The 27,260-nt window shown below is 44.8% G+C and overlaps 1 protein-coding gene across 5 annotated transcripts in view; it reads right to left on the bottom strand.

The window, feature by feature from the left end:
* gphnb (gephyrin b) overlaps window positions 1-27,260 on the bottom strand; it is a gene marked incomplete at both ends in the record, with an annotated part of 128,445 nt that overhangs the window by 31,293 nt on the left and 69,892 nt on the right. For 3 of the 5 annotated variants that reach the window (XM_084082526.1, XM_084082528.1, XM_084082529.1), the window contains 2 exons: window positions 20,949-21,083; window positions 23,100-23,372. In XM_084082526.1, coding sequence (XP_083938652.1) covers window positions 20,949-21,083; window positions 23,100-23,372 — 408 coding nt within the window. Of the gene's footprint in view, window positions 1-2,497; window positions 2,540-20,948; window positions 21,084-23,006; window positions 23,373-27,260 lie in introns of all 5 variants that reach the window. The other 2 variants (XM_084082525.1, XM_084082527.1) reach the window with 2 other exon arrangements.

Genomic DNA, 27,260 nt, shown 5'->3' with positions numbered 1-27,260 from the left:
CGATCACGCACGCACGCACGCACGCACGCACGCACGCACGCACGCACGCACGCACGCACGCACGCACGCACACACACACACACACACACACACACACACACACACACACACACACACACACACACACACACACACACACACACACACACACACACACACACACACACAAAACCCCTTGAGACAACACATACACACATCACAGCTCTAACCCAGCACTACTGGCCTGACACACATTCCGCAATCAGATCAAAAGAAATTTGAAATAAATATGGCACAAAAAAAAAAGAGGTCACTGGAAAACAGAACCAGTATGGATAATGCAAAGAATCATTTAACCACTTGAACCCCAGCATCCCTATTCTGCAGGGAACGTTCGCCAAAAATAGAAGATTTACAAGCTCACAACACGGTTGCAACGCGCTATGAGCTTGTAGATCAGATTTGGTGTAGAGTTGTGTACCAAGTAGAGTTGCAACTCGGTCCATTTTACTAAGAATAAAGGGTTTAAGTGGTTAGGTTGATGTCACCGGCCTGCTGTATGCGTGGTTATGTTTGAGACGTTGGTTTGCATGTGACTGGAGGAGTGTGGAGTGATGGTTAGGGAGATGCCTGATTTATACTTGGTTTGCGTTGCGTGCCGGTGTCGTCCATCAAAACTGCAGATCTGCAAGTGCACAACGACACGCTGTGACACGTTGTGAGCTACAGTAGTAGATCTGCTATTTTTTATGCGCTGCTGGACGATGCGGAAGTACTGTATAAATCAGGCATAACCTGTGTTTGAGCCATGATCCACACCAAACACTTGTTTTGTTGGATTCTTTGCCATGTGTCACAAGTAAGGTTGATGGAGGAATCACAATTTGTCATGGGATTTAAATAATCTGATTAGGAAAACAGTGACCTTTTACGGTTACTGTTAAAAGCAAAATGCCTTGTTGGATTACCCAGAAGTATGCTGGAAGAGGATAGGGAGATTATAAAAAGTAATTTAATATTTCCACATCTAATACACATCTAATAATGTCTTAGACGTGAGGATTTCAGTCTGTAAATTGGAATAAGTAATTCCACCCTCTTTCAATTTGACACTGACACTGTAATCCAAAGGTAACTGAAAATAATCAGATATTTGAGTTTGAGTAATTTTCAGTAGATCATGGTACTGAGTTGGAGCAGGTAAAATATAATCTGAAACAAATCACATTTTCATAGTAACATTCCCGGTCCTGGTGATATGATGGTGTATAGTATACGGTCTTGCACGTGTACTGTATTAGCTACACGAGGGCATACAGTAGGCTCTTCATGTTTAGCCATGAAAGCACTTAATCCCATTACATGTTGATTTGTGCTTTGAATCAAGTTCTATTTTTAAGCATAAATAATAATAATCATGGATTATATTTATATAGTGCTTTACCTTTATACCCATAGTGCTCCACAGTGAAGGAGGAAACTCTCAACCACCACCAGTGTGTAGCACCCGCTAGGTTACCTGGGTAATGCACGGTAGCCATTTTGTGCCAAAACACTCACCACACATCAGTGATCATGACATGTTTTTAATCTAAGGTAGCTGTTAGGTGGAACTTAGAGTATCTCACAACAGTGAGATGAAGAATACCAGCGTTGCCTTTAAGGCGCACATTATCTTTGAGTCTATCCCACACTCTTCTCCAGATTTCATTACTGTGCAATTACGGGTAATCAATGGATCCCGAGATGGCATTGGACAAGTGTCAACACTATTGTGAGCCACTGCGCTGAGGCCGTGTCTTCATCACTTATAGGTCAGAATCGCCGGGCTATGACCGGAGTAACAAGCACAGGAGCGCTGATCTGGGAATACTTTACAGCCATGCCTATTATCACTGGTCGAGATGCTGTGTGCCAACTTTAATGCACCCAAAGACAAGGATCGATCCAGGCTCTTTCCAAGAAAAGAGAACGCCAGGTGATGGCGGTTTGTTTGTGAGTGTAATGTGTATTTCGTGAAGATGGATGCAAGTGAGCGTGAAAGGGTTGGAATTGGTATTAGTCTACGACAGTGGTCCTCAAAGTGGGGTCCAGGGACCCTTCAGGGTTACTTAAGACTAAGAGGGTTCCAAATGGACCCTTATAGGTCTGTAACTCTGAGAGTGTTTACAACTGCAACCGAATGGACCATTTCGGTTCCATTTGTACACGTTATGGTGGTCCTTGAAATCAAAACGTTTGAGAACCACTGGTCTACAAGAAAGGGTCAACGGACATTCGGCAAAAAAAAGACAAAACTGAAGACCACATTCACACGCTAACAGAGGAGGTGTAAAGACACACGTGTAATGTAACAGACAGCAGGCAGAACAACACACAAACAAAAGGGTGAGGAGAGGGAGGGGAAGCAAGCAAGCATGCCGCACAGGAAGTAAGGGGAGGGGGGGGGGGGTGTCTTGAAATGGGAAACCGATGCCATGATACAATGTCGGCGCTCTTAGAATGCATGCAGGAGTACCTCAGCAATGCTTAGGGTGGATGAACAGGAGGGAAGCCTCGCCTGGTGCCGGGAGGGAGGGGAAGGGGGGAGAAGAGAACAGGGTTAACGGAAGCCAGAAGCCGGGCTGAGCAGGAGGTAGACAGACAGAGAGACAGACAGACAGACAGACAGACACAGAGACAGATTGGACAGGACAGACAGAGCAGACAAATCCCCCCCCCCCCCTCCACACACACAAATAAACGTCTTTCGGGAGATGGAAGCACCATGTGCGACTGTCTCACATGTGGTGCCAAGACAGCCATGGGTGCGACCAACACTTCCCTATAGGCATATTGTGACTTAAGTGACCAAACGTCATGTGATGGCAGGGCAAATAAGGCACATGTTGAATTTTCGGGACTTCCGCATGACAGCAACGTGGAAGTGCAGTTCTCTGCGTTCTTGACGATCCGAAAACGTCAGAGGCGAGCCGTCTCAAGAGGACTTGAGCCTCTGGAAGCACCGCCGAGCGAGCTAAAGCGAGCGAGTTGCCGTGCCAAGCGTTGCAAAGTCCGCTTTGAGCCGACTCAGCATGTTATGTCACGATAGGCACAGAATCGTAAATCATATATTCCCCGAAAGTTATATTCTGACTTTTTTGCCCCCTTTCAAGGCACATGTTGACGTTTGGTCAAAATCGTCCTAAAAAGTTAAAATATGCCTTTATGGAGTGAGTAGCGTTGGTACCAGCACAGGACAGGACAGGACTAGAGCCCGACCGATGCCCGATTTATTTCCAAAATAGGGACATAAGGTTGAAAGTGGTCAAAAACGTGGGACACATAAGCTTTATAACTGCCGATACCGATGTCGTCAAAAAAATAAAATAATGGCTGATATATCGGCAATATATCGGTCTGGCTCTAGACAGGACAGGACAGGACAGGACAGGACAGGACAGGACAGGACAGGACAGGACAGGAGGGAGGGAGGAGCCAGCAGGGAATTCCCAGTCTGACCAGCACAACATAAGAACAGGCTTCATTGGAAAATTGTTGATGCGTCAATCTGTCCTGTGCGTCAAATCTACTTAAAGTTAAGGTGTGCCTGTTTGTTAGGGTGTAAAAGAACGAAGCATTGTGTGTGTGTGTGTGTGTGTGTGTGTGTGTGTGTGTGTGTGTGTGTGTGTGTGTGTGTGTGTGTGTGTGTGTGTGCTTTTCTTAAGTTAGGTGAAAGAAAATCCAATCCATTTGGTACATTTTTAGAAGATACATAACAGTATATAATGAAACAGTAAGTGCATCTGCTCACATAGAGACCAGACTTGCTTTTCTACATTGTTACAGATTGTTGCCAAAGCACTTGAAGCCATCATGAAGCCAACCTGGGATTAATGACAACGATCTAGGATACCATTACCACACAATAACATTACAATCAATGCGATCATCAATCAATTAGTCAATATTACAATGTATACCCTCACACACACACACACACGCACACGCACACACACACACACACACACACACACACACACACACACACACACACACACACACACAGCTGCTTAATGTGTACTGTACAATATTCACATGGAGAATGGACACAAACAACAAGGACTATCGCCTTTTACGCCAGTAGACTAGGCCGATTTCAGGTTTATATGGGACATAAACGTGGGACAGCTATAATTTGCAATAAGTTATAACGAGTCTTTACTTTACTTTATCTATTTCCAGGACAGTGCATATTAATGAACATTTCAATCAATATGCATGATTTCATGTAAATATGCTGGATTTAGCCAAAAGCTAATTTCATATCTGCAAAATCAGTCAATGTCCAAAATCTTGAATTGTTGCTACAACACTTCTTTCAACCGAAGCAACTAAAACATGCTCTCCTGGTATTGAAGCTAAGTTCAAGCGGTTAAATTGGCTACATAATGAAGGGAGGGGTGGACTTTAATTCCCTGACCAGGAAGTGCTGCATGAGTGACTCTGCCTCCAGGCTTCATGGCCAGTCTAACAGCGGCAGCAGACGGCCCGTGACAGACATCTCCAGCCAACTGACACCCTGAGGGGAATGGGCCAACGCGCAGCGCATGATACACAGAGCCCACTGGCCTCCGACGCTGTCCATCCCTTCCATTCATCACGTCCCAGTTGGCTCGCCTCCCTGAGCGTCTGTCTCGGTATCGCCGTGTCCACTTGCATTAAAGATTAATGAGGTATTGAGTGAGCTTGCTGGTGCGGAGGAGAGCGAGAATTAACGTGACACAATGAGCTGATATGACGCGGCCTTTGTTGCGCCGCCCACCAGTTTCAGCAGCAAAAAGCCAGTTACACCAGTTGAAACGCTGGTCATAAACAGGCTCATTCGCCAATCTCTCTCTGTCTTTATTATTTATTTTCCAAAATAGCAGATCTACAAGCTCGTAGCGTGGCACTTGGTGCCGCCCTGTGAGCTTGTATATCTGCTATTTTTGAATAGCCAAAGTATAAAATAATGTTTATAGCTCAAATCTACCAGTTTCATCAGCAAAAAGACCACCAGTTGAAACCCTGGTCATACTGTATACGGGCTCATACTCCAATCTCTCTCTCGTTTATTGTAGTCTATCTCTCCATCTCCAATGTCTCTGTCTCTTCGCTTTCAATCCCTCTCTCTCTCTCTCTCTGTCTCTTATTCTCTCAGTCTCCATCTCTGCCTATCTCGCTTCCTCTTGCTCTGTCTAAGTCTCTCTCTCTCCAGCCAATGCTATTTTGCACTCTACTCATCACCTGGCTTAAAGCTGCAATCTGTAAGATTTATAAGCTTCCCGGGATTCAAACCCAGGTCTGCCGCACGGGAGAATACATTTCCATTACTGAGCTGAGACGGAACGCCCTCTTGGGCAAGGGAGGTATTTTTGCACTTGAGCTTCAGGCAAGAGGCAATAATACCACCTTTCAACCAGTAGTGGTCCTTCCTGACCACAGGGTCTAAATTGCATCAATAGAAGAGCAGGGAGACCACCTCCAACCAGATGTACTAGTTATGTAATAACATACTCTGCCATACAGTTTGGTCAAAGTAATGTTTATTCATAAAAAGGTCCAGATTGCAGCTTTAATGCCTTGAGGCAAAGCCTGTTGGAGTTAGTGGGCATGAGTAATAGAAGAAATAGAAATAATGCACGACAACTGGCGTGCATAGACGCGCGCATACACGCACGCGTGCGCGCGCACACACACACACACACACACACACACACACACACACACACACACACACACGCACACACGCACGTAATGCATTTGACCCAAATGCACTATAGAGACCACGAGCCAAACAAAGTGGGGTGCTGAATGTGAATCCATTAAGCAGAGACTGCAAGACCCGCTTTTGGCCAAAGATACGGCTTCTCTTCTGTTGTGTGGCACTCTAGAACAATACACTTTCCATCACATCACGTTTGGCATCCTCAACGGGAGCCTAAGGCACTGTGACATCTCCATGCCAGCGCAATATTTCTGCACCCATCATTTAGCTGGCAAGAACCATTTTCCATGGCAGCTTTATAACTGCTCTTTCTACAGGCAGTGATGGTGACATCTTCAAATACTAAGCATCGCTAACATCGCAACATCAATGGGCATAAGAAGAGATGGCAACAGCATCGCTAGTGACTTAGCCAGATGGCCAGTGCGGGTCCATTCTCCATGCTTCATAGACAAACCAATGATCTACGGTGATCAATGCTGTTAAATGACACTCTGGGCCTGGCATTTAGCTGGGTTCAATCTTTCCCCACAGTTGCATCAAGGACCACACTGCTTTTCCCTAGGTATTTGTTGAAAGCTGTCATCTTTCCTATTGACTGCACAAGGAGAAGACGGTGTCACCGCCTCAGCATCAATTCCCCCAGTCAAGATAGTGTTAGTGTCTATGAGCATCTCTAGAAACAGAATACCTGCCAAACCACTGTTTTCCTGTGGTGCCTGGTGTGAACTCATCTCTTGCGACGCGCTTTGTGCTTTTGTGCTTTTCTTTCTTTTTTAGACAGAATTAATTCTATCTATTGTCTGACCTCTCTAGCTTTGACCGTCATACTTCTTACTACTATTAAAAGGGAACGTCACCAGTATCATTGTGTTGTGAGGAAGATGTGTGCAATGGCAGATCTTTACATGAACTCTTCATTACAGAATGACAGGGTTCATATTAAAAGTGGAAATTCAACCTACGGTCTCTAGTCTGGCATGTTTGTCATCTCTGCCAGGCCGAGGGCAGGGCGGACATAGTGTTTTTGCTCCCTGTGTGTGTTTGTATGTACTTGCGTTTGTCCTAAATATTTTTCAAAAGCAATGACAAACTGCTGCAACTATGACACCCATGTCTGATTAACACCAACACACTAAACATGACAACATACTCAGCGCAAGTGGGTGCACGTGCACCGGACAGAGAGAGGTGCAGTTTGACGTTACTGCGTCAGGCAGTGTTAAGTATTATTGGCCTTTGCCTCCTGGCAGAGATTTGCCTTCCACTGAGCGCCCCTTTCTTGTTGACTATGAGTCACAGTATACATGTTATTACTGATGAACCAGTGATATTACTGATGACCAGATGACTTTTTAGCCTCTACACCTCAGATGTCAGGAACAATACAGCTACAGCTACTTCCTCCCGTTCCTCAACATTGCCAAAACGAAGGAGATGGTGGTGGATTTTAGGAAGAAGGGGGCTCCCCCCTCGTCTCCCGTTTCCATCGAGGGAAAGGATGTGGAGGTGGTCCAGCGCTTCAAGTATTTGGGCGTGCAATTGAACAATAAACTGGACTGGACTGGGAACACAGAGGTCCTATCAAAGATTGTTAATATACGAAGATACGCATTCTCCATTGGAGCCACTAGAGGCGAAGTGGTACACAAATCCTACAAATGGTCTCCTAAGTAGGCATGGTTGTCTTCTCCCCCGACCACCCCACCACCCTCCCCTCTCCCTGGCTGACAACGTCATATGTTTACATGTTTGAAAGCAAACTGTTATTGGCAAAGATGCTTTTAAGAAACCTATGAAATTCCCACTACAAACACACATTCAGTCTTATGCTAGATGTGCTCCTGTTTCTGCTCAATGTTAACCATATATAATAGAGATATATAACTATAATTATACATACAATAAATATATATATATATATATATATATATATATATATATATATATATATATATATATATATATATATATATATATATATATAAAATATTATATATACCTTATAAATAAAAGGCCCTTATTTATAAGGTATATATTTTACCACTATAGACCATATGTTTAGAAAATTAGCATGAATGTTATGTTTAGCAAAATGTTATGATTCCCAAATCATACCCTATCAACCAAGACAGTTAATAATGGAACATTATATTATTGAGCATTGGAACACACATTTTATTTAATTTTTAATATGTCCATAATGATTTTCACGTACTATATTCACATATATAATCTCAGTTAATCAGTTTTTAGAACATCTTATAGGGACAGAGCATAGAGTTAAAAAATAAGGGACAGAGCCCTCTATGTCTCGTCCGTAAAACTGCAGATGGACTCTTAAGATATCTTCCCAAATCTCGCGAGAGTGTGTTGATGGGATAGAGAAAGGTCGATAACAAAGTAGATTTTCTCCTAATTTGTGTCTCTAAAAAAAGCCATTTTAGTATGAAAATCTTGTACATATTGTGTGGCTTGTGATGATTGGGTCCAATATTTAGTTCAGTATCCATGGAGCTAAGGAATGGTTCAGAAGCTGTGTTCACGTTGACTCTTCCATTGGACTCCAACTTGCTTCCTGTCTCCTAAAAAGGTGTCCACCTACTTCACGCAGAAACGGGAAGTAAACCGGAGATTGCGTATCTTGCTATTAAAAATCTTTGGTCCTATACAAGAAGTGCCAGAACCGTCTTTACTTCCTGAGGAGGCTCAGCTCCTTTGGTGTGTGTAGAACTCTGTTGAACATGTTCTACCACTCAGTGGTGACCAGCGCAGTGCTGTATGCGGTGGTAGGTTGGGGGGGTAGTATCAAGGAAGGCGACAGCAGGAGGCTGAATAGGCTTATCAAGAAAGCTGGTTCTGTACTCGGTACCACCTTGGATACTGTGGAGGAGGTGGCCAATAGCAGGATGAAGACTAAACTCTTGGCCATCTTGGACAATCCCTCCCATCCCCTACATGACACTGTGGCAGGACAGAAAAGCTCCTTTAGCTGTTACACCCAAGTTGCGAGAAGGAGCACTATAGGAGATATTTTTTGCCTGCAGCAAAAGGACTGTATAATTCCTCATCTGGTTGGCTTGATCGGGCTGATTAGGATGGGGGATGTGGGATGCAAGCCATCGGACTCTTAGTGTTTGGTCCGTCGTTTTTTTTTTATATTGTAGGTTGACTATGCTTAAATGCCTATTTTAGATGTTTTTTTATTTATTTATTATAATGTGCTTTTATTGATGTCTCTATATGAGAGTTGCTGTAACACCTTAATTCCCCTTGGGGATGAATAAAGTACCTACCTACCGACCTACCTACCTACCATCTCCCAAAGCGTAATGCAGTTTATTCGATTTTCGAGGAAGCCATTAACTTCAGTAGGTTAAGAAAATTGACTTGCAGTTACTTGAAACCTGCTTTAGAGGGATGGGAATTTATAAGATGTTATTGACACCAATGCCATTAGTGATTCTGCTTATCGGTCAGATTCTTTATGGATTCCCTTACTGAGTCCTGATCATTTATCAGGGTAGTAAAAGTGTACAGGTTTTCAACTATAGAAACAGAAACAGTTTCAAATTAGAATTATTAATATTTACATTTAATATATACTTTTATGTATTTTTAAATACATTACAATACTTTATCTTTTCCTTTCCAGCACAATAGACACATGACATCATTGTTTTGCAATGAGCAACTGTAAGAAAAACATGCCGGGAATGATAAAAGGAATTGATAAGCGCAGAGGCATACAATGTCAATTCTCGAAGTTAACAATTCCAATTTGCTAACAATTCCAGCTCTCGATTCCCATCCCTACTTGAGGTAGGGAATCCCACACATTAAAATTGCATAATTGTACATTTTGTGACAAAGTTACGCTATCATATAAAATAAGTCTAGCTGAAAACAGTCCCGGGAGAAAAAAATTGATTAATTAAACAAAATTCAAACATGCTTATTAAGCGTGCAACAATGCTATGGCCAAAGCTGTGAATAGACAATGACATGCACCGATGATGGTATACTATGGTATACCATGCTTCACTCTGGGTGAACTGTGAAGAGTATCAGCTAGAGAGTATCAGGTAAAGAGCTACATTCTTAAAATATTATAGCAAGTGTTAGCAGGCAGGTTCAGCAGTAGCTCCTATCTGGCTTGCATTTCCCACACTTAACCAGCAAGGAGTGCCTGGCTGGCAGGCTGACTGACTGGTTAACAGGCTTACTTACTGACTGACTAGCTTTGACATGTGGAGCCCTGTGAGGCTGCTACATTCCCCCCCCCCCCCCCCCCCCCATCTCCTCCTCTCGGTGTGTCTTTATGTAACCGTGTTCATCCTTGTCAGCTCTGCAGCGACGCACGCTTCACCACATCAGACATGTGAAGCACTTGTACCTCCTGTATCTCTGTGGCTCAGCACCCATCCTGCAGTGGTTTGAGCTTTAGTCAACGTCTCGCCTACTCAGCCACCCCCAGACTCCACCACGGCCTCCTTGAGGCCGACCGTGCACCCTCTTCAAGCACAGTAAAAATCCTGTTCATTTAGCTCTGTGAGTGTACGGGTCCATTTGGTTACATTTACAGTACATACAGTCTCAGAGTTAAACGCACAACAGCACCTTTGCTCAATACATACATGTATAAACAACACCTTTATGCATACAAATTGAAGGGACACACACACGTGCATACACACACACTCGACTCAAAAGCAAATTCACACGCACACACACACACACACACACACACACACACACACACACACACACACACACACACACACACACACACACACACATACAGTCACACAAACACGTGTACTTGGGCACGCACCCACAACACACACAACGTACACTCCCTGCAATGCACACACAGCCATTCCTACAGAACAACATCATTTACATGGCATCATTTACAGGCTCACAAGCACACCTCGTTCACACACACAGAACACATTAATACACACACACACACGTGCGCGCACGCACACACACACGCGTAGAAACATGCCTCACACACACTCTTCTACAATCGCTACTTTGCAGACAGACTCATATGCAGAAGGAGAGACATTGGACTTACCATCTTCTGCCTGGAGTCGCAACAGAATGAGAGACACAACACATGCACAGGACACAAGCACCCTTAACACCACACACAGTCTGAGGGGTGAGGAGGAGGAGTGAGAGAGAGAGAGAGAGAGAGCAACAGAGCAAGGGGAGAGAGAGAGAGGGTGGACGAAGCAAGAGAAGAATGAAATGAGGAAGGAAGGCTAGAGAGGTGAGGATGCTCGACAGAGCGAGAGCTCTGAGGAGAGGAAATGAGAGAGAGAGAGGAAAGGGAGACTATAGCTTCACATACGGTGCCGTTCTGCACTAAATCACACACGCATGACTGAGAGAGGACTGTGCATGTATAGTAAGGGTGTGTGTGTGTGTGTGTGTGTGTCTCCCATGAGCCTCAGCGCTTCTGTTTGTACATGGAGAGCGGATGTAACTCCTCTCTTGTCCCTGATGTCACTCTCCATCTCTCTCTCTCTCTCTCTCTAGCTCGCCCCCTTCCCCATCCCCCGGCATTCTGTCCGTCCCTCTGTCTCCGATGCTGATTTAAGATGATGTAGCCCCGCCTGAACCTAAACATACATGAGGGCGCTCTCAATGGACCCCCCCAAGCCCAGAGGACGTACAGGTGTACGCAGAGAGACGGACGAACAGACGGACAGATGGAGAGAGAGAGAGAGAGAGAGAGAGAGAGAGAGAGAGAGAGAGAGAGAGAGAGAGAGAGAGAGAGAGAGAGAGAGAGAGGGAGGGAGAGAGAGAGAGAGAGAGAGAGAGTATGCAGCAGAAGTCCGGCTGAAATCTGCAGTGTCACATTTGTACTCTTTTCAGAGTTTAAGTAACACTCCATATTTCACTGTGTACATCATATTTGCACTCTTTCATTTTGTTTATGAAGAAAAAAAATAATTTCTCTCTCTCTCTCTCTCTCTCTCTCTCTCTCTCTCTCTCTCTCTCTCTCTCTCTCTCTCGTAAAAGTCATTTCCCATTTTTATAAATTCATCTTAGCCCCCTTTATTTCTTTTTATCACTCCCTCTTTCACCTCAAGACTTTTTCTCACCCTCCTCTTCTTCCTCCTGCTCTCTAACTCATTAGCTCTCCCCCCTCTCTCTCTCTCTCTCTCTCTCTCTCCCCCCACTCTCTGCTCCTCTCTCTCTCTCTTCTCATAAATCCTCAGCACCTCCAGTGGGCAGAGGAGGAGGAGGAGTCACTTTTACGAGCCTTACTGCATTGGAGGAGACCTATCACACACACACACACACACACACACACACACACACACACACACACACACACACACACACACAGGCTTAATCAGTGACACACAGACACACACGAGGGACAATCTATCTCTTCCACAGGAGAACAAACCCTTCGGAAATGACGACATGCTGTAAAAACAGAAATGCATCTATTCTACACACTCCCTGCCAGGCCTCCGTGTCTGCACCTGACAGGCCATAGACACTGCACACACACACACACACACACACACACACACACACACACACACACACACACACACACACACACACACACACACACACACACACACACACACACACACACACACACACACACACACACACACACACACACACACACGGGCTCACCACAGACGTTAACGCAAAGTACAAAAATAAAAAGGCAGAAACAGACCCCAAACCTTTAGCAGGATGTCTTTTCTTTCTCAGCCCCCCCCCCCCCAACCCCCCGTGTTTGAATTTTCATTATAACCCAACTACCCCTGTCATAACTTATAACAGATCTACAAGCTCACAACTTGGTTCCTAGAACTCAGTTAGGACTGCTCCTGAGCAGGGCCCAAATTAGGTTCCGAGAGCCTTATTTGAACCCGAGCCTTATGGCGTATGGAAACAACTACAGAACCTGTGAAACATGATGTGACTTGAAGTCACATTATGTAAAACTGCAAACCTAAAATAAAAACTGGGTTTCGCTCTCAAACTTAACTTACACCATTTAAACCCCAGCATCCGTATTGTGGGGAAAGCTTTTGCAGAAAATAGCAGATCTACAAGCTTGAGCATGTCCATCGGCTATTTTCAGCGAAAGCTTTCCCCACAATAACAGAAAACAGAAAATACACTAGTATAGAGCCCTGAGGGACTCCGGTCAACCATATTGGCTATAGTTTAAGTGGTTAACACAACACTCGGAAAAAGACCCACATGTTCCTCCACACACGTTATGTCCACCTGGTGATACTCCTCACTGCCAGGTGAAAAGAAGCGGCAGGCACCTCCATGTGTATCGGAGGAGAAGTGGTTGTTCTACACCCTCCCAAATACCAAACAGCAGGGCTTGTCAGTGACAGGGACAAAAGAACAACAACAACAACAACAACAACTACAACAACAGATGGGTGTTACAGTAGTATTAGCCCTGCCTTAAACCCAGAAGTCTGATATCCCCCCTTGGCCAGCGGGGATTCCCATGTGGATGAGAAATATTTAGTTTTCTATGCAGGAGATTCCGGGTTCGGGTCAATATTCAGATCAATATAGTATGCACGCACATACGTGCATACCAATATGCACATGTAAGCATAATGCAATTGCACAGGCACACGCATGCAAACACACATGCACGCGTGTTAAAGCTATTTCCGTTGTGCGTCCGAGGGGTCAGTCAGAGGGTCATTTGAGATCCTCAGAGTGATGCTGAGTGCTTTCCAAAAACAAACAAACACACACACACACACACACACACACACTTGCACATCAATCCTCAATACAGGATTGTTGGCAGAGTGACTTTAGTGCCATCGCCACTGCCTACCACAAGTGCGTCTTCCTCTCTGTGAACGACGCGCACGCGCGCACACACACACACACACACACTCACTCACTCACTCACTCACTCACTCACTCACTCACTCACTCACTCACCCTTTTCTACTTCCAGACAGATATGCACTATTCATAATGGATCAAACAATTCCCTTATCTATTTGTTAATAATGCCCCACAGGAGACGCATAGATCTACTCTAACAGGCTGCAGTAGCACTAGTACTATTGATCGGGCCCTCCGCGGCTCGCCGCTTTGATATTGGAACGGTGCGACCATGCACAGCCACAGTCTAAATCATTCATGTTCCTGCTGTGTGATCACTTCTGCTATATCAATGAAACTCTGTCACACTCGTTTCATACTTCAGCCTGAGTTACTGTAGGGTGCTTCATACTGCAGCCTGAGTTACTGTAGGGTGCTTCATACTGCAGCCTGAGTTACTGTAGGGTGCTTCATACTGCAGCCTGAGTTACTGTAGGGTGCTTCATACTGCAGCCTGAGTTACTGTATAGGGTGCTTCATACTGCAGCCTGAGTTACTGTATAGGGTGCTTCATACTGCAGCCTGAGTTACTGTATAGGGTGCTTCATACTGCAGCCTGAGTTACTGTAGGGTGCTTCATACTGCAGCCTAAGTTACTGTATAGGGTGCTTCCAGAAACACGCTGAGAATCTGCTCCCATTTTACAACTCTCTGGTTTTGTCATGTCATAGAGTGCCCTGAATAAACCATTAATACCTGAGGCCGATTCTGCAAATGCCTTCTAAATCAGTAGATCTCACACTTGATTATAACCCTGTTTTGTTACACGTACTGTAGATGTGTTGAATACCGTCTCTACCAAACAAACTGCAACCATTGCATTTTGCAATGACCTCCTCCGCCATTGGGACACCTGGGACAACCTGGCTTCTCAATCGCCGTGGTCAGTCCGACCACTCTGAAAAAGTGTGGGTGTTGCGCACTGAAAACAGAAGATCTACAAGCTTACCATGCACTGCAGCATGACACGCTATGAGCATATAGATCTGCTATTTTTAATATGCGACACCACCGCTTAACTAATTATGAATCAGGCTTAAAGTTCACAGGTAGTGAATGTGCTGTATGCAGAGAATGTATACATTTCATTCCATTATAAATTATTATTATTATTTTTTAAATTATATCCTTATAAATAAAAATACATAAATAAACTGTGTAACTTCCATGTGGATCTCGGACTTCATGTGGCCTGCCTGTCATCTATGACGTATTGTTGACGCATTACTCCATATTTGACCCATGACTGGTACTGTAGGTACGCGCGCACATTTATACAAAGCATGTCTATTTCTATTTAAGTGATCCTCGACACGCTTGCTTGTGCATGAACATGGTTGTGCCCAGAAAATCAATACATACTGTCAAACAGCAAACAAAAAACACGCACATCCATAAATGCAGGGTGGGTGTAGGGAAAAAGAAATATAATTGGAAAAGGAAATAAAGTCTGCATACTGCAAAGTAGCTCCCAAAGTTATTGACTTGTTTTTTTACGTTTACGTTTGGGGTTTTCAACGCCTTCTTCAGAATGTCAACATGGCCAGCAGGCTGAAGGTCACGCAGGCTGTGGCGTGTTAAAGACGGAACCCTTCCCACACTCTGTGACTCACTGGCAGAGACCACGGTGGGAGTGGAGGAGGAAGTCATTTCCATAAGCCTTGGCCTTGGCTTCAATGCCATACGTCAAGCCATTAATCAAAAAGCTATTGGAATACTGTTAAGCGAGCCGGCGTCCTCTAGCTCGCAGCTAGCTGCCATAGGAGATGTGTGCGGAGAGGCGGTTTTATGGCAAAATACTTTTAATTAAAAATAGATGTCAATAGGGCATTTATCAGATTGATGGGTCGTTTTAGTATGGGTGTCAAATGTATACACGCTGAGTGAGTGACTGTACACAGCTAGCGGAAACTTTTAGCGGCAAAAACATGCACAACAACAACAACAAAACGTACTGGTCCATTTACTTTTTATGTTTATTATTTTATGTTTGGTGTTTATTATTTATTTTATTTAGATATGGACATCACAATAGCATTAGTATTGTAACATGCACATAAAACATATGCTAGTGTTTATAGGAACACACCACTTTACAGCACCTGTCCAACGGAGGCTTTTTATTTCTGCCAGGCTGGAACGGGCAGGAGATGGAGATTATATTTTCACACCTGTCAACGTTGTGTGAGTGAGTGAGTGTGAGTGTGAGTGTGAGTGTGTGTGTGTGTGTGTGTGTGTGTGTGTGTGTGTGTGTGTGTGTGTGTGTGTGTGTGTGAGTGAGTGAGTGAGTGAGTGAGTGTGCGTGCGTGCGTGCGTGCGTGCGTGCGTGCGTGCGTGCGTGCGTGCGTGTGTCTGTGAGCATTCATTTTAATCCCAAGCGCTGCTGGACTGAACAGCATGAAACTTTGCATGCATGTTCTCATCAGACCAAGGAAGAACCTCCACCACAAATTTATCAAATTGGCCTCACGGTGATGCTATAACAGGCCGCTTCAATTTAGGCCTATAACTCTTGAACCATAGGTTGTACAATCAAAATATTTGCATATACACTGTATGTGCAAATAATTCCTTGAAGCAAAACACACATTTTGTCCAAAATCAAACACGTGCGCGCACACGCACGTGCACGCACACACACACACACACACACACACACACACACACACACACACACACACACACACACACACACACACACACACACACACACACACACACACACACACACACACACACACACAGACAGACAGAAAGATCATCAGCTCATCCCATACGAAGTACACTAGACTACATTCATCACACAAAACTGAGCCTCCATAAAAAGCTTGTGCTGGGAGTTGCTAGTTGCCGCCAGAATTTCCCAAATCGTATTAACCAGAACATGATATAATCTATGTGCTTCATGTCACATGTAAACATGATCAGGCATTGATTTAGGTGCACTCCTAATCAACAGCCACTGATCTACAATCTGATTAATGAGCAACAACGTGGAGAAAACATGCGTAATAAATAATTATATTTTATGCAAACGCTGGGAGTGGGACCACAAATGATACCCCTGGTTACACATTCACACACCGACGGCAGAGGAAACCATGCAAGGCACCAACATGCTCATCGGGGGCATTTAGGGGTGCAGTGTCTTGCTCAAGGACACTTTGACACTCAGCCAGAAGGAACCGGGAACATTCCAGCTCCCAGACGGCCGCTCTACCTCCTGAGCAACTGCCGCCCAGTAGTGCAGGGTACACTCTGCCAAGGTACTGTAAGTATAATATCAAAATAATAAACTGCCACTGTGTGGTTGTGTGTGTAACATGTGTGCTTGAATATCACTCAACCTGAGGGACTTGGGACACGCACGCACACGCAGGCACACACACACACACACACGCACACAAACACACACACACACACACGCACACGCACACGCACACACACACACACACACACACACACACACACACACACACACACACACACACACTCCAATGAGTCAAAAGCCCCATCTCACATATGCTTCATTAGTCCAAACTCACCATTACATAACTGTACTAAATGCTCATAGGAGTGGAAGAGCACAGAAAAACCACTCAATCTGACGTGGTGTGTTTTGTGTGTGTGTGCGCGCACATACACACACACACACACACACACACACACACACACACACACACACACACACACACACACACACACACACACACACACACACACACACACACACACACACACACACACGTGCGTGCGTACGTGCATGCGTAAATGGGAGAGAGGGGGAGAGGGAGAGACGCATTTTTTAGGGAAAAAGAATGATTTCCTTAATGTCTGTGTGTATGCATGTGTGAATATGTGTATGTGAGGTGACGTGTCTGCAAGAATTTGAATGCATGCCTGTGTGTGTGTGTGTGTGTGTGTGTGTGTGTGTGTGTGTGTGTGTGTGTGTGTGTGTGTGTGTGTGTGTGTGTGTGTGTGTGTGTGTGTGTGTGTGTGTGTGTGTGTGTGTGTGTGTGTGTGTGCTTACGGGCACTTCTCTCTGACATAGAGGCACATAGACATGTTCTGCTTCACAGGAAAACCTTACACTGTGCACAAAGCTCAACTCACAAACACACACATCACGACAGATTCGCTACGTTCGTCTTTTTCTCACTTCCCAACTCAGTCTGGCCGGGGTCCTATACGACTCCTATTTCAATTACGTTGGCAAGTCTGGAAGAGACTCGAGTTTTACATAGGAAGACACTGGAAGACACTGTGTACCGTCAGCATCCACTCTGAATGTGGCTCCAGGATATTTACAAGATATACGACAACAACAAAAAAGATGGTATCAGGATCTAAAGCTATCACAGCCATTATCTGTGGTTGCATGCACACACGCCCAGGCTTGTGCCTAGTATGCACACACGCACGCACACACACACACGCACACGCACACACACACACACACACACACACACACACACACACACACACACACACACACACACACACACACTGACTAATGTGATTGAGGAAGGCTTCCTGACAGGCTAACAGAGCTGCAACTCAAGCTGGGTCATTAACAGAGGAGGAGGGCTTCCGTGAGTATTCAACCCCAGTACTTGAGTCAAAGTATAGATCACTTTCACTACAAGTGAAAGTTGCTCTGTCAAATTTGTACTTGAGTTAAAGTACTGGAGTACTTGCTTTTAAAAGTATTCAAAAGTAAATACTTCGGTATTCAAAAGCATTCAAAAGTACATGCTTTTAAAAATATTAAAAAGTACAAATTACAAAGTATTATTTTATGTTTAACTCTTTGGCTAATGTTCCCCCCATGCTGGGGTCCAGGTGGTTAAACAGGTCCATGTCAAAGTATGAGTTATTTCTCATCAAGTCTGAGCAAAGACTTGATGAGAGGGACAAAACCAGCACCCGATGTTTTTATTTAATTATAATAGGAATGCATTGTCTCCTATAGATAACATTTCAATTTTAATATTTGGAATAGCTACACTACATGGGGGAAAAGAAGGCTTAGCTATCACCATAAAAACGTTTTTTTTTTAAATAGCTTACACTACAATATGTGGATAATACTGCACAAACTCGCAGCAATGGCTTTGCTGCGTTTTACAGCCACACTGTGTAGCTGCACATAAATAATCATTACACTGGCAAATAAACACACAACACGGCCAGATGTCAATATGACTTAATACGCGTCCTGTTTTCAAGGTAAGATCAACTTTTCTTTTTATTATGTATTTTCGCCGCTAGGTGAACAAACTATTTATCACAGCCCGGTTGAATTGTGTGGCATGGAGTAAAAGTTACCTCTCCAACCACACTATATACAGTACTACCAAACCAAACGTCTCCCAAGAGAAAAATGATGTCCTTGAGAGGGAGGCGCAGAGTCGTCGACAACGAATCTATGGCACGCCAAACAGACCGGCAAGAGCAGATGACGTAAAATAAAAGAGACAGTAAATACATCTGGCACCGGGCCTATGAGAAGCATTTCACAGTGTAACAAATGGTTCAATTGTGTCCGGCGACGTGCCAAACAGACCCTGCCAGTATGCAATAATCTACAGCGACTAGTTGACCAATCAGTAAGCCTTTTATGAAGGACAAATCTATATAGATATTAGGTATTCAATACTCTCCATTTGTCTCAAGTTTTGTGGGAAACAAGCATTTGACCGTTGCCACAAGCCAAACCTTTCCACATAAAGGTCTTTGTGTGATTTGAGATTTACATTGAAATGGAAACATCATATGAACACATGTTATGTGCTCACAATAAGAGCCTGTCCGATGACAGATTTTTTCTTTCCGATGCCAATCCCGATTTTGGAGAGTCCTAGACCACCGATTAACAATGTAACAAATGTAACATTCGATGACATATCCAAAGCACACTGGCTAAGGAGCTTTTTAGACATTGCTGGAACTGTCGTCGGCAAGGATTAACCATGCCCAACGCGGCACAATCTCGCTGTGGACAAACCTGATACTGTAGCAGATCTGAAAGACCTGCTGACTCGGTGATGCAGTGGATGTGTTGTTTAATTAATAAGATGGTGGAAGGAGGTACGGTTGGGAAGGGGTGGGAGGATGAAGGGTGGGTAAAGGGAGAAGGGTGGGGGAAACTGAGTTCAATGGCGTTGATTTTGTACTGCTTGAAATGCATACTTGATTCTATGTGAAAAATCTATAACAATTGAACAATAAAAAAAAGCCAACAATAGCCAATCTACAAGCTCGAAGCGTTTCACAATGTGACGCATTGATATTGATAATATTTTAACATTTCTGAAGACTTAAGAAAATATTTGCCTATAATCACATGCCCAAAAAAGTCGGGACACATCGGCTGCATAATTGTCGATGCCAACGTTGTCAAAAAACAGTCAAATAATGGCCGACATATCGGTCTGGTTCTACTCAAAATGACAGTCTTTCAGACAATGAGAGGGTGTGAGCTACAGACCATCCCACACACACACACACACACACACACACACACACACACACACACACACACACACACACACACACACACACACGCACACACACACACACACACAATCCTTGTGGCTTTGCAACACCTACGCCAACACACCACATGCATACGAATACTACAACCCAGAGACTGCTTTGCATAGCAGCGACACAGAGGCCCTGGAGGAGACTATCGATCAAGTGTGTGTGTGTGTGTGTGTGTGTGTGTGTGTGTGTGTGTGTGTGTGTGTGTGTGTGCGCGTGCATGTGTATGCGTGCATATTTGTTTTGCTGACACCTACTCTGCCTTAAGACCAGTTTCAGTGTGTTCAGTTGCGTACACGACAATGTACACACAAATATAGAAAATAAATCACAAAATGGTGACAACCCTGGCGTGTAGACGATGATGATGAAGACGAAGGCTGAGCTGTGAGAGACATAAGCAGTGGGCTGCGGCGGGGGGGTACAGCAGAGCAGACAGGGATATGGTTGGGACAGCAGTCTTGACTCTGTGTGTGTGTGTGTGTGTGTGTGTGTGTGTGTGTGTGTGTGTGTGTGTGTGTGTGTGTGTGTGTGTGTGTGTGTCTGTGTGTATGTATGTGTGTGTGTGTGTGTGTGTGTGTGTGTGTGTGTGTGTGTGTGTGTGTGTGTGTGTGTGTGTGTGTGTGTGTGTGTGTGTCTGTGTGTGTGTATGTGTGTGTGTGTGTGTGTGTGTGTGTGTGTGTGTGTGTGTGTGTGTGTGTGTGTGTGTGTGTGTGTGTGTGTGTGTGTGTGTGTGTGTGTGTGTGTGTGTGCTTACTTTGGGGGTGGGACAGGAGGCTGTGGACAGGCGGGAGGTGGCCTGGGCGCGAGGTGACTCTGAGGGAGTGGTACTGAGGGAGGCTGTGTCCCTGGGCAGCACCTGCACACCCCGCGAGATGATGGAGTCTGGAATCTGAGAGTTCACACACACACACACACACACACACACACACACACACGCGCGCGCGCACACACGTATGCAAGGGCACACACAAACAAAATCGCACATCCGCCCACATGCACACACGTATGCAGGAGCACAGCCCCCCCCCCACGTGCATTCATACACATAAATACATACATGTATCACATCCATGTGTGCACACACACACACACACACACACACACACACACACACACACACACACACACACACACACACACACACACACACACACACACACACACACACACACACACACACACACACACACACACACACACACACACAGATCGAAAGGAGGGAAGATAGATAGCATAATATGTAGAACAATAGAAAATATTGAATATATAGAAACATAATAAAAATAAATACATGACATTTATAATAGCGCTTTTCAAGGTACCCCAGGTTGCATTACAAAACAAAGAAACTATATCAACTATTAAAAATTAATTAATAATAGTATGTCATACAATATAAACTGACCCATAACCGTCCATTTGGTTCCATTTGTATGCTCTCGGAGTTAGTAACGGTCCATTTAGAACCCCCTCAAGGAAGCCTGGGGGTCCCTGGACCCCACTTTGAGAACCACTGTCCTAAAGGGTCCTCTGCTGCCCCATTACACATTCTTCATATCATTGCTGTCGGGCAGAAACCTCTTATCTCCATATTCTAACTTTTTGTAAATTAATACCCTAGTACAGGGGTCTTCAACGTTTTCAGGCCAAGGACCCCCTAGCTGAGAGAGAGATGAAGCAGGGACCCCCTCTATATTGTATAAAAATTGTGTTTCAGATTTAAAAATGTTTTGTTTACTTGGTCTGCTCTTTTTTCCCTCTACACCAAACACCTCTTAGCCCAAAAATAGCAGATCTACATGCTCACAATGTAGATCTGCTATGGTTTGGCTAAAGTTCTCCTCAGAAAAGGGATGCTAGGGTTCAAGTTCAAGTTTATTTTCCTATTCAATCATTTGATGACCAACCTCCGGTAGGAGACTCAAATGCAGGTCAATTGAGTCTCCTACTGGAGATTCCGCCAGGTCATGAAATTATTGGCTTAGATATACTGTAGCAACAACAAAAAAATCTCCATGAATTCAATGCTTCATGAGGTGTGTAATTGATAGAAAATAAGTATTTTTTGGGGCGAACTACTCCTTTTAATGATGAAAGTGAATCCAATGACAGTGAGATGAATGAAGACCCGATGGAGACAGATGAGAAGTGAGATAAGACAATGAGAGTGCAGTCTTACCGCTCAGTGTTATTGGACAATGAGATGTGATATTACGCTATAACAACCAAGACACAAAGCAGAGTTGCCGTCTGGAGACAGGCTGGGATGGGATGTCATGTGACACACACAATGTCACATTATGCCTACACGAATAAAGACAAAATTATAAGAATGAATGTGAGAATGAACAACAAAACCAAAACAGCTTGCAGCAGTGGAGGCAAGATTTGAAACTAAACTGATTCTGTATTTCTCTCTCCTCTTTTCCATCTCTTCTCCTCTATGTACCCTCCGTTCCACTCTCCCCTTTCCCCAATAGGCTCTATGCACAGCAGCGATATTGGAAGGAAATTGGGCCTCTTCCTTACCTCCTTCACAGGTGTTACCAATGATACTAATTAAGGCTCTGTTCAATTTAGTGTAGCACAGTGGTTCTCAAACTTTTTTTCATTTCAAGGACCCCCATAACTCTGAGAGTGTACAAATGGTACTCTCTCAGAATTACACAACTGTAAGGTGCCATTTGGAACCCTCTCAAGGTAACCACGAGGGTACCTGGACCCCACTTTGAGACCCACTGGTGAAGCAGAGTAGCGCCCTGACTCTGTTTGACCAGCATGGAACAGAGCCTTAATTAGTATAATTGGTAACACCTGTGAAGGAAGTAAGGAAGGGGCCCAATTTCTTTCCAATATGGCTGCTGTGCATAGAGCCCATTGCTCCTCCAACCCCGGCCCACTCTACCTTGGCGGCGATGGAGGCGGCGGTGATGTGGGAGGACGAGGAGTCCTCGGTGGAGGCCACGCCGCTGTCCTTCTTCTCCTCGTCCTCCTCCTCACATTGCACGCCCTTGTCCTCCATATGGCGCCGTGGCGATCCTCCGGGCGGCGGTGACAGCGGGGGTGGCGGCGACGGCAGGTCCTCCAGCTCATCCGCCGCCTCCTTGACCTTGACCACGGCGTCCCGCAGCAGGTCAATGGCGTGGGGCAACGCAGGCAGGATGAACTGGAAGCACTCCTGGAGGAGAGGAGAGGAGTTGTTGAGTAAATAGAGTACCAAGTACACAAGTAAGTATTATTACAAATGGACTAGGATAGCAGGTAGACACCAAACCTAGCATCTGTCTGTATTACATCTACCTATGAATCCAGGAACATGTTGTCTGTCTGTGAATCTGTCTGTCTGTCTGTCTGTCTGTCTGTCTGTCTGCTACTGCTAGCATTACCATTACCACGATTACAGTACACTAAACACTACAACTAATAATACTATGTGTTTTTTTCTTTTTGTTGTTCAGAGAACTGACTGCTACTACTAGAACTGCTATCAATACTACTACTGCTGCTGCAACTACCACGACAACTACTGTAGCATCACCACTACCATTATTACTATTATAGTACTACGGTACCACTGCTAATAATAATACTGCTGCAACTGCTACAGTACTACTAGTGCCGTGCTACCACTACCACTGTTACTGTTACCACTGCTGCTAGAACTACTTATACTACTACTTTCACAACTACTACATTTTCGTTACAGAAACACCATATTTCTGATAGAAATATGAACGGGCAAATAATGTCTTTGCGAAAGCTGCTGGCTTGGAGAAACAATGTTTATTGTTATTCACAGAACTGACTGACCATATTTCAGCAGTCCCCAGCACAGAAAACCACTCCTGCATAACTCTACCAAATGCTGTTGCTGAATATATAATGGGTGTTTAATGGGCAAAACACATTTTTTTTGCTACAACTCCTACAGATTTTGTCCAAACCTCCACTTAAGTGGAGGACGGACCCTTTTCGCTGACGTTAAGCGTGTTACATCATTTCCTGTGTCATTGTCGTTCTGAGCTGGGTGGGTAAGGGGTTAAGAGCCTCGCATTGGTCTTATTCATTTTGGAACAGGGTCAAGAGCTCTTAGTCTTAATGGTTTGTTTTAGCCTGTATTTTGGTGCCAGATGGATGGGGCTGGCACATACCATCAGTGCCAGAAGGTTTAAGTAAAAACAGGGAAATCCAACTGGTATCCTCGCTATGTCTGACAACTTATCTGACAATATGTGAATGACGAAATTAACCAGTTGGAAAAAAAAAAAAAACATCCCTCTGTCTGAAATGTTCCACATTCCATTCTCCCACCAGGCACTGTCCTTTGTTGTGAGTCCTTGAGCAAGAAACTGACCTCCTACCTGCTAATTCAATGCAAGTTGTTCTGGCAAACAGTGCCAGTTGCTGCCAATGAATAAAGTATGACGCCTTCACTCCCGCCCATCTGGGAGTCTGAGTGAATCAAAAGGAACACTCACTATGTAGCAGAGTAGCCCAGCCTGTAGCCCAGAAGCCTATCTCCCTTGACATGGAGGGATTTCCATTTTGCAGAGCAGTAGATTATTTTGGTTTGTGTTGGTGGGTAGGTTTTCCTAGACCCGGGTTTGAATTTGCGTGATTATATGTACGACTAGACAAGGTGCTATTATTTTTAGATTAGAAAAGTAGCACAAAGTAGCACATCCACTCTGGTAATCAGGTATAGGACAAGAGGGACAGCGAGGGCATTTTCCGGCAGCGGAAGCTGCCGCGGAGCTGCCGGCGGCGGCGCCGGCGGGAGGGCGGTGGGATGCCGCCGGCAGAGCGGAAGGTGCCGGGGAGGCGGGGCGGGGCGGCATCGGCGGAGCGGCAGTAAAACCCTAACCTCAGTAAAACTATACCTAAAACTAACCCTAACCTCAGTAAAACTATGCCTAAACCTAACCCTAACATCAGTAAAACTATTTAAACCTAAACCCTACCCCTAACCTCAGTAAAACTATGCCTAAAACTAAACCTAACCTCAGTAAAACTATGCCTAAAACTAACCCTAACCTCAGTAAAACTATGCCTAAACCTAACCCTAACATCAGTAAAACTATGCCTAAACCTAACCCTAACATCAGTAAAACTATGCCTAAACCTAAACCCTACCCCTAACCTCAGTAAAACTATGCCTAAACCTAACCTTCCCAATTATTTTATTAGAAGGATTAGTAGGCTACAGTCCTACTGATTCCGCGCTGCTGCTCCACCGCCGGCAACTGCCGGTCCACCACCGGCAGCCGCTGGCAGCTGCCACTCCTCCGCCTGCAGCCTGCCGCTCCGCCGCCGGCAGTCACCGCAGGCAGCTGCCGCTTCTCCGCCGGCAGTTCGGCCGGAAAATGCACTCGCTACCAGAAGATCTGTGTGAAGAATAATAGTCTGCACACTGTTAGACTTGCCTACTCCACCTATGTTTATCAAAAGATCAGCGTTTCGGTCAGGATCTTCATCAGGATCAGCTAGTATTTTTAGCCCAGCAAGCAGCAGGACTCTAGATGTCAGTCAGTCCGTCGGTTGGTTCATCCATCAGTCTCAAGCTAAATATCTAAATGAAATACTGGTTGGATTGCCATGTAATGTGCTGTGTGCCTTTCCATTCTGAAAGGTTTATGCTGCTCTTTTTGGTGACCCCATGGCCTTTCGTCTAGTGCCACCCTTAGGCCAGAATCTGCACTTGCACACAAGATATCTCAAAATCTAATGGGTGGATTGCCATGAAACTTGCTGAGCACATTTTTGCTGGAACGGTTTGCTCTAGCTTCCACCCTCAGGCAATGTCAATTTTGTACACAATTATATCTCATAATCTCACATTCAGATTGCAGGATAAACCTTACTGATTTTGGTAACCCTGTGGCTTTTTCTTTAGTCTTCTCCTTACACCAACTGAACTGAACTGAACTGAACTGAACTGAACTGAGCTGAACTGAACTGAACTGAACTGAACTGAACTGAACTGAACTGAACTGAACTGAACACATTTCCACCTGTTTTCCGTTTTAAAGCCACTCTGTAGCTTTTTAATTATGGTACTTTATTTTAGACTCTAAAGGATGGCAACGCCGGTCGGTTCAAACCACTTTGCCGTGGTTGGTTGTACAGTAAGTTGCACGTTGCTTACTACCACAGCATTTAAACTGAGGTGCAGCGTGTGTGTGTGTGTGTGTGTGTGTGTGTGTGTGTGTGTGTGTGTGTGTGTGTGTGTGTGTGTGTGTGTGTGCGTGCGTGCGTGCGTGCGTGCGTGCGTGCGTGCGTGCGTGTAGAGGGGGGGGGGGGTTATAAGATAATTTTATGTCATCTGTCTCATTGGTGGTCTGTTTGAGGTGTCGTAGATTCATTGTTGATGATGACTCTGCACCTCCTCCCACACAAGGACATCAGTTGTTGTTTGCTTATTTTCCTTGACACTATGGAAATTACGAGTACGCCATTGGGCTGATTGAACTGAACTGGATGGTCTTTCTAGTGCCTTTAACCAAAGGGCTTTACAATGTGCCTGACATTCAGCCGTTCACATACACATGGCAGAGGCAGCCATGCAAGGCACCAATCTGCACCAACTTGCTCACGTGTCTTGCTCAAGGACACGTTGACAAGTGCTAGGAGGAGCTACAGTATGCAGGGACCGAACCTGCTCTCCTTCCTGCTGTTAAAAGGTAATGGCACGCACGCGCACACACACACACACACACACACACACACACACACACACACACACACACACACACACACACACACACACACACACACACACACACACACACACACACACACACACACACACACTGCTCTTTAAGGTAATGAAAAGTGGTCATTTGACTGACCATGATTGAATTCACACTGACAACATTCTCAGCCTAATCCATCCCATTTCACCGCTGCGCCGCGGGTACTCTGCCCTTCTCCATTCCGGAAAACACGAAAAGTCCCCACGCCTCAACCTCATGTGCCACGTCACTGACTAGCCTTTGCGCTGCTTCACCTTTGTTACTTGGGGGGCAAAACCTGTGAAACTTTGGCTATGCGGTCAGTCATGCATTAA

Source organism: Gymnoscopelus microlampas (assembly GCF_963454915.1).
Source record: "Gymnoscopelus microlampas genome assembly, chromosome: 16".
NCBI lineage: Eukaryota > Metazoa > Chordata > Actinopteri > Myctophiformes > Myctophidae > Gymnoscopelus > Gymnoscopelus microlampas.
The sequence above is the reverse complement of the archived record's forward strand: the minus strand, read 5'-3'. Positions and strand labels throughout refer to the sequence as shown.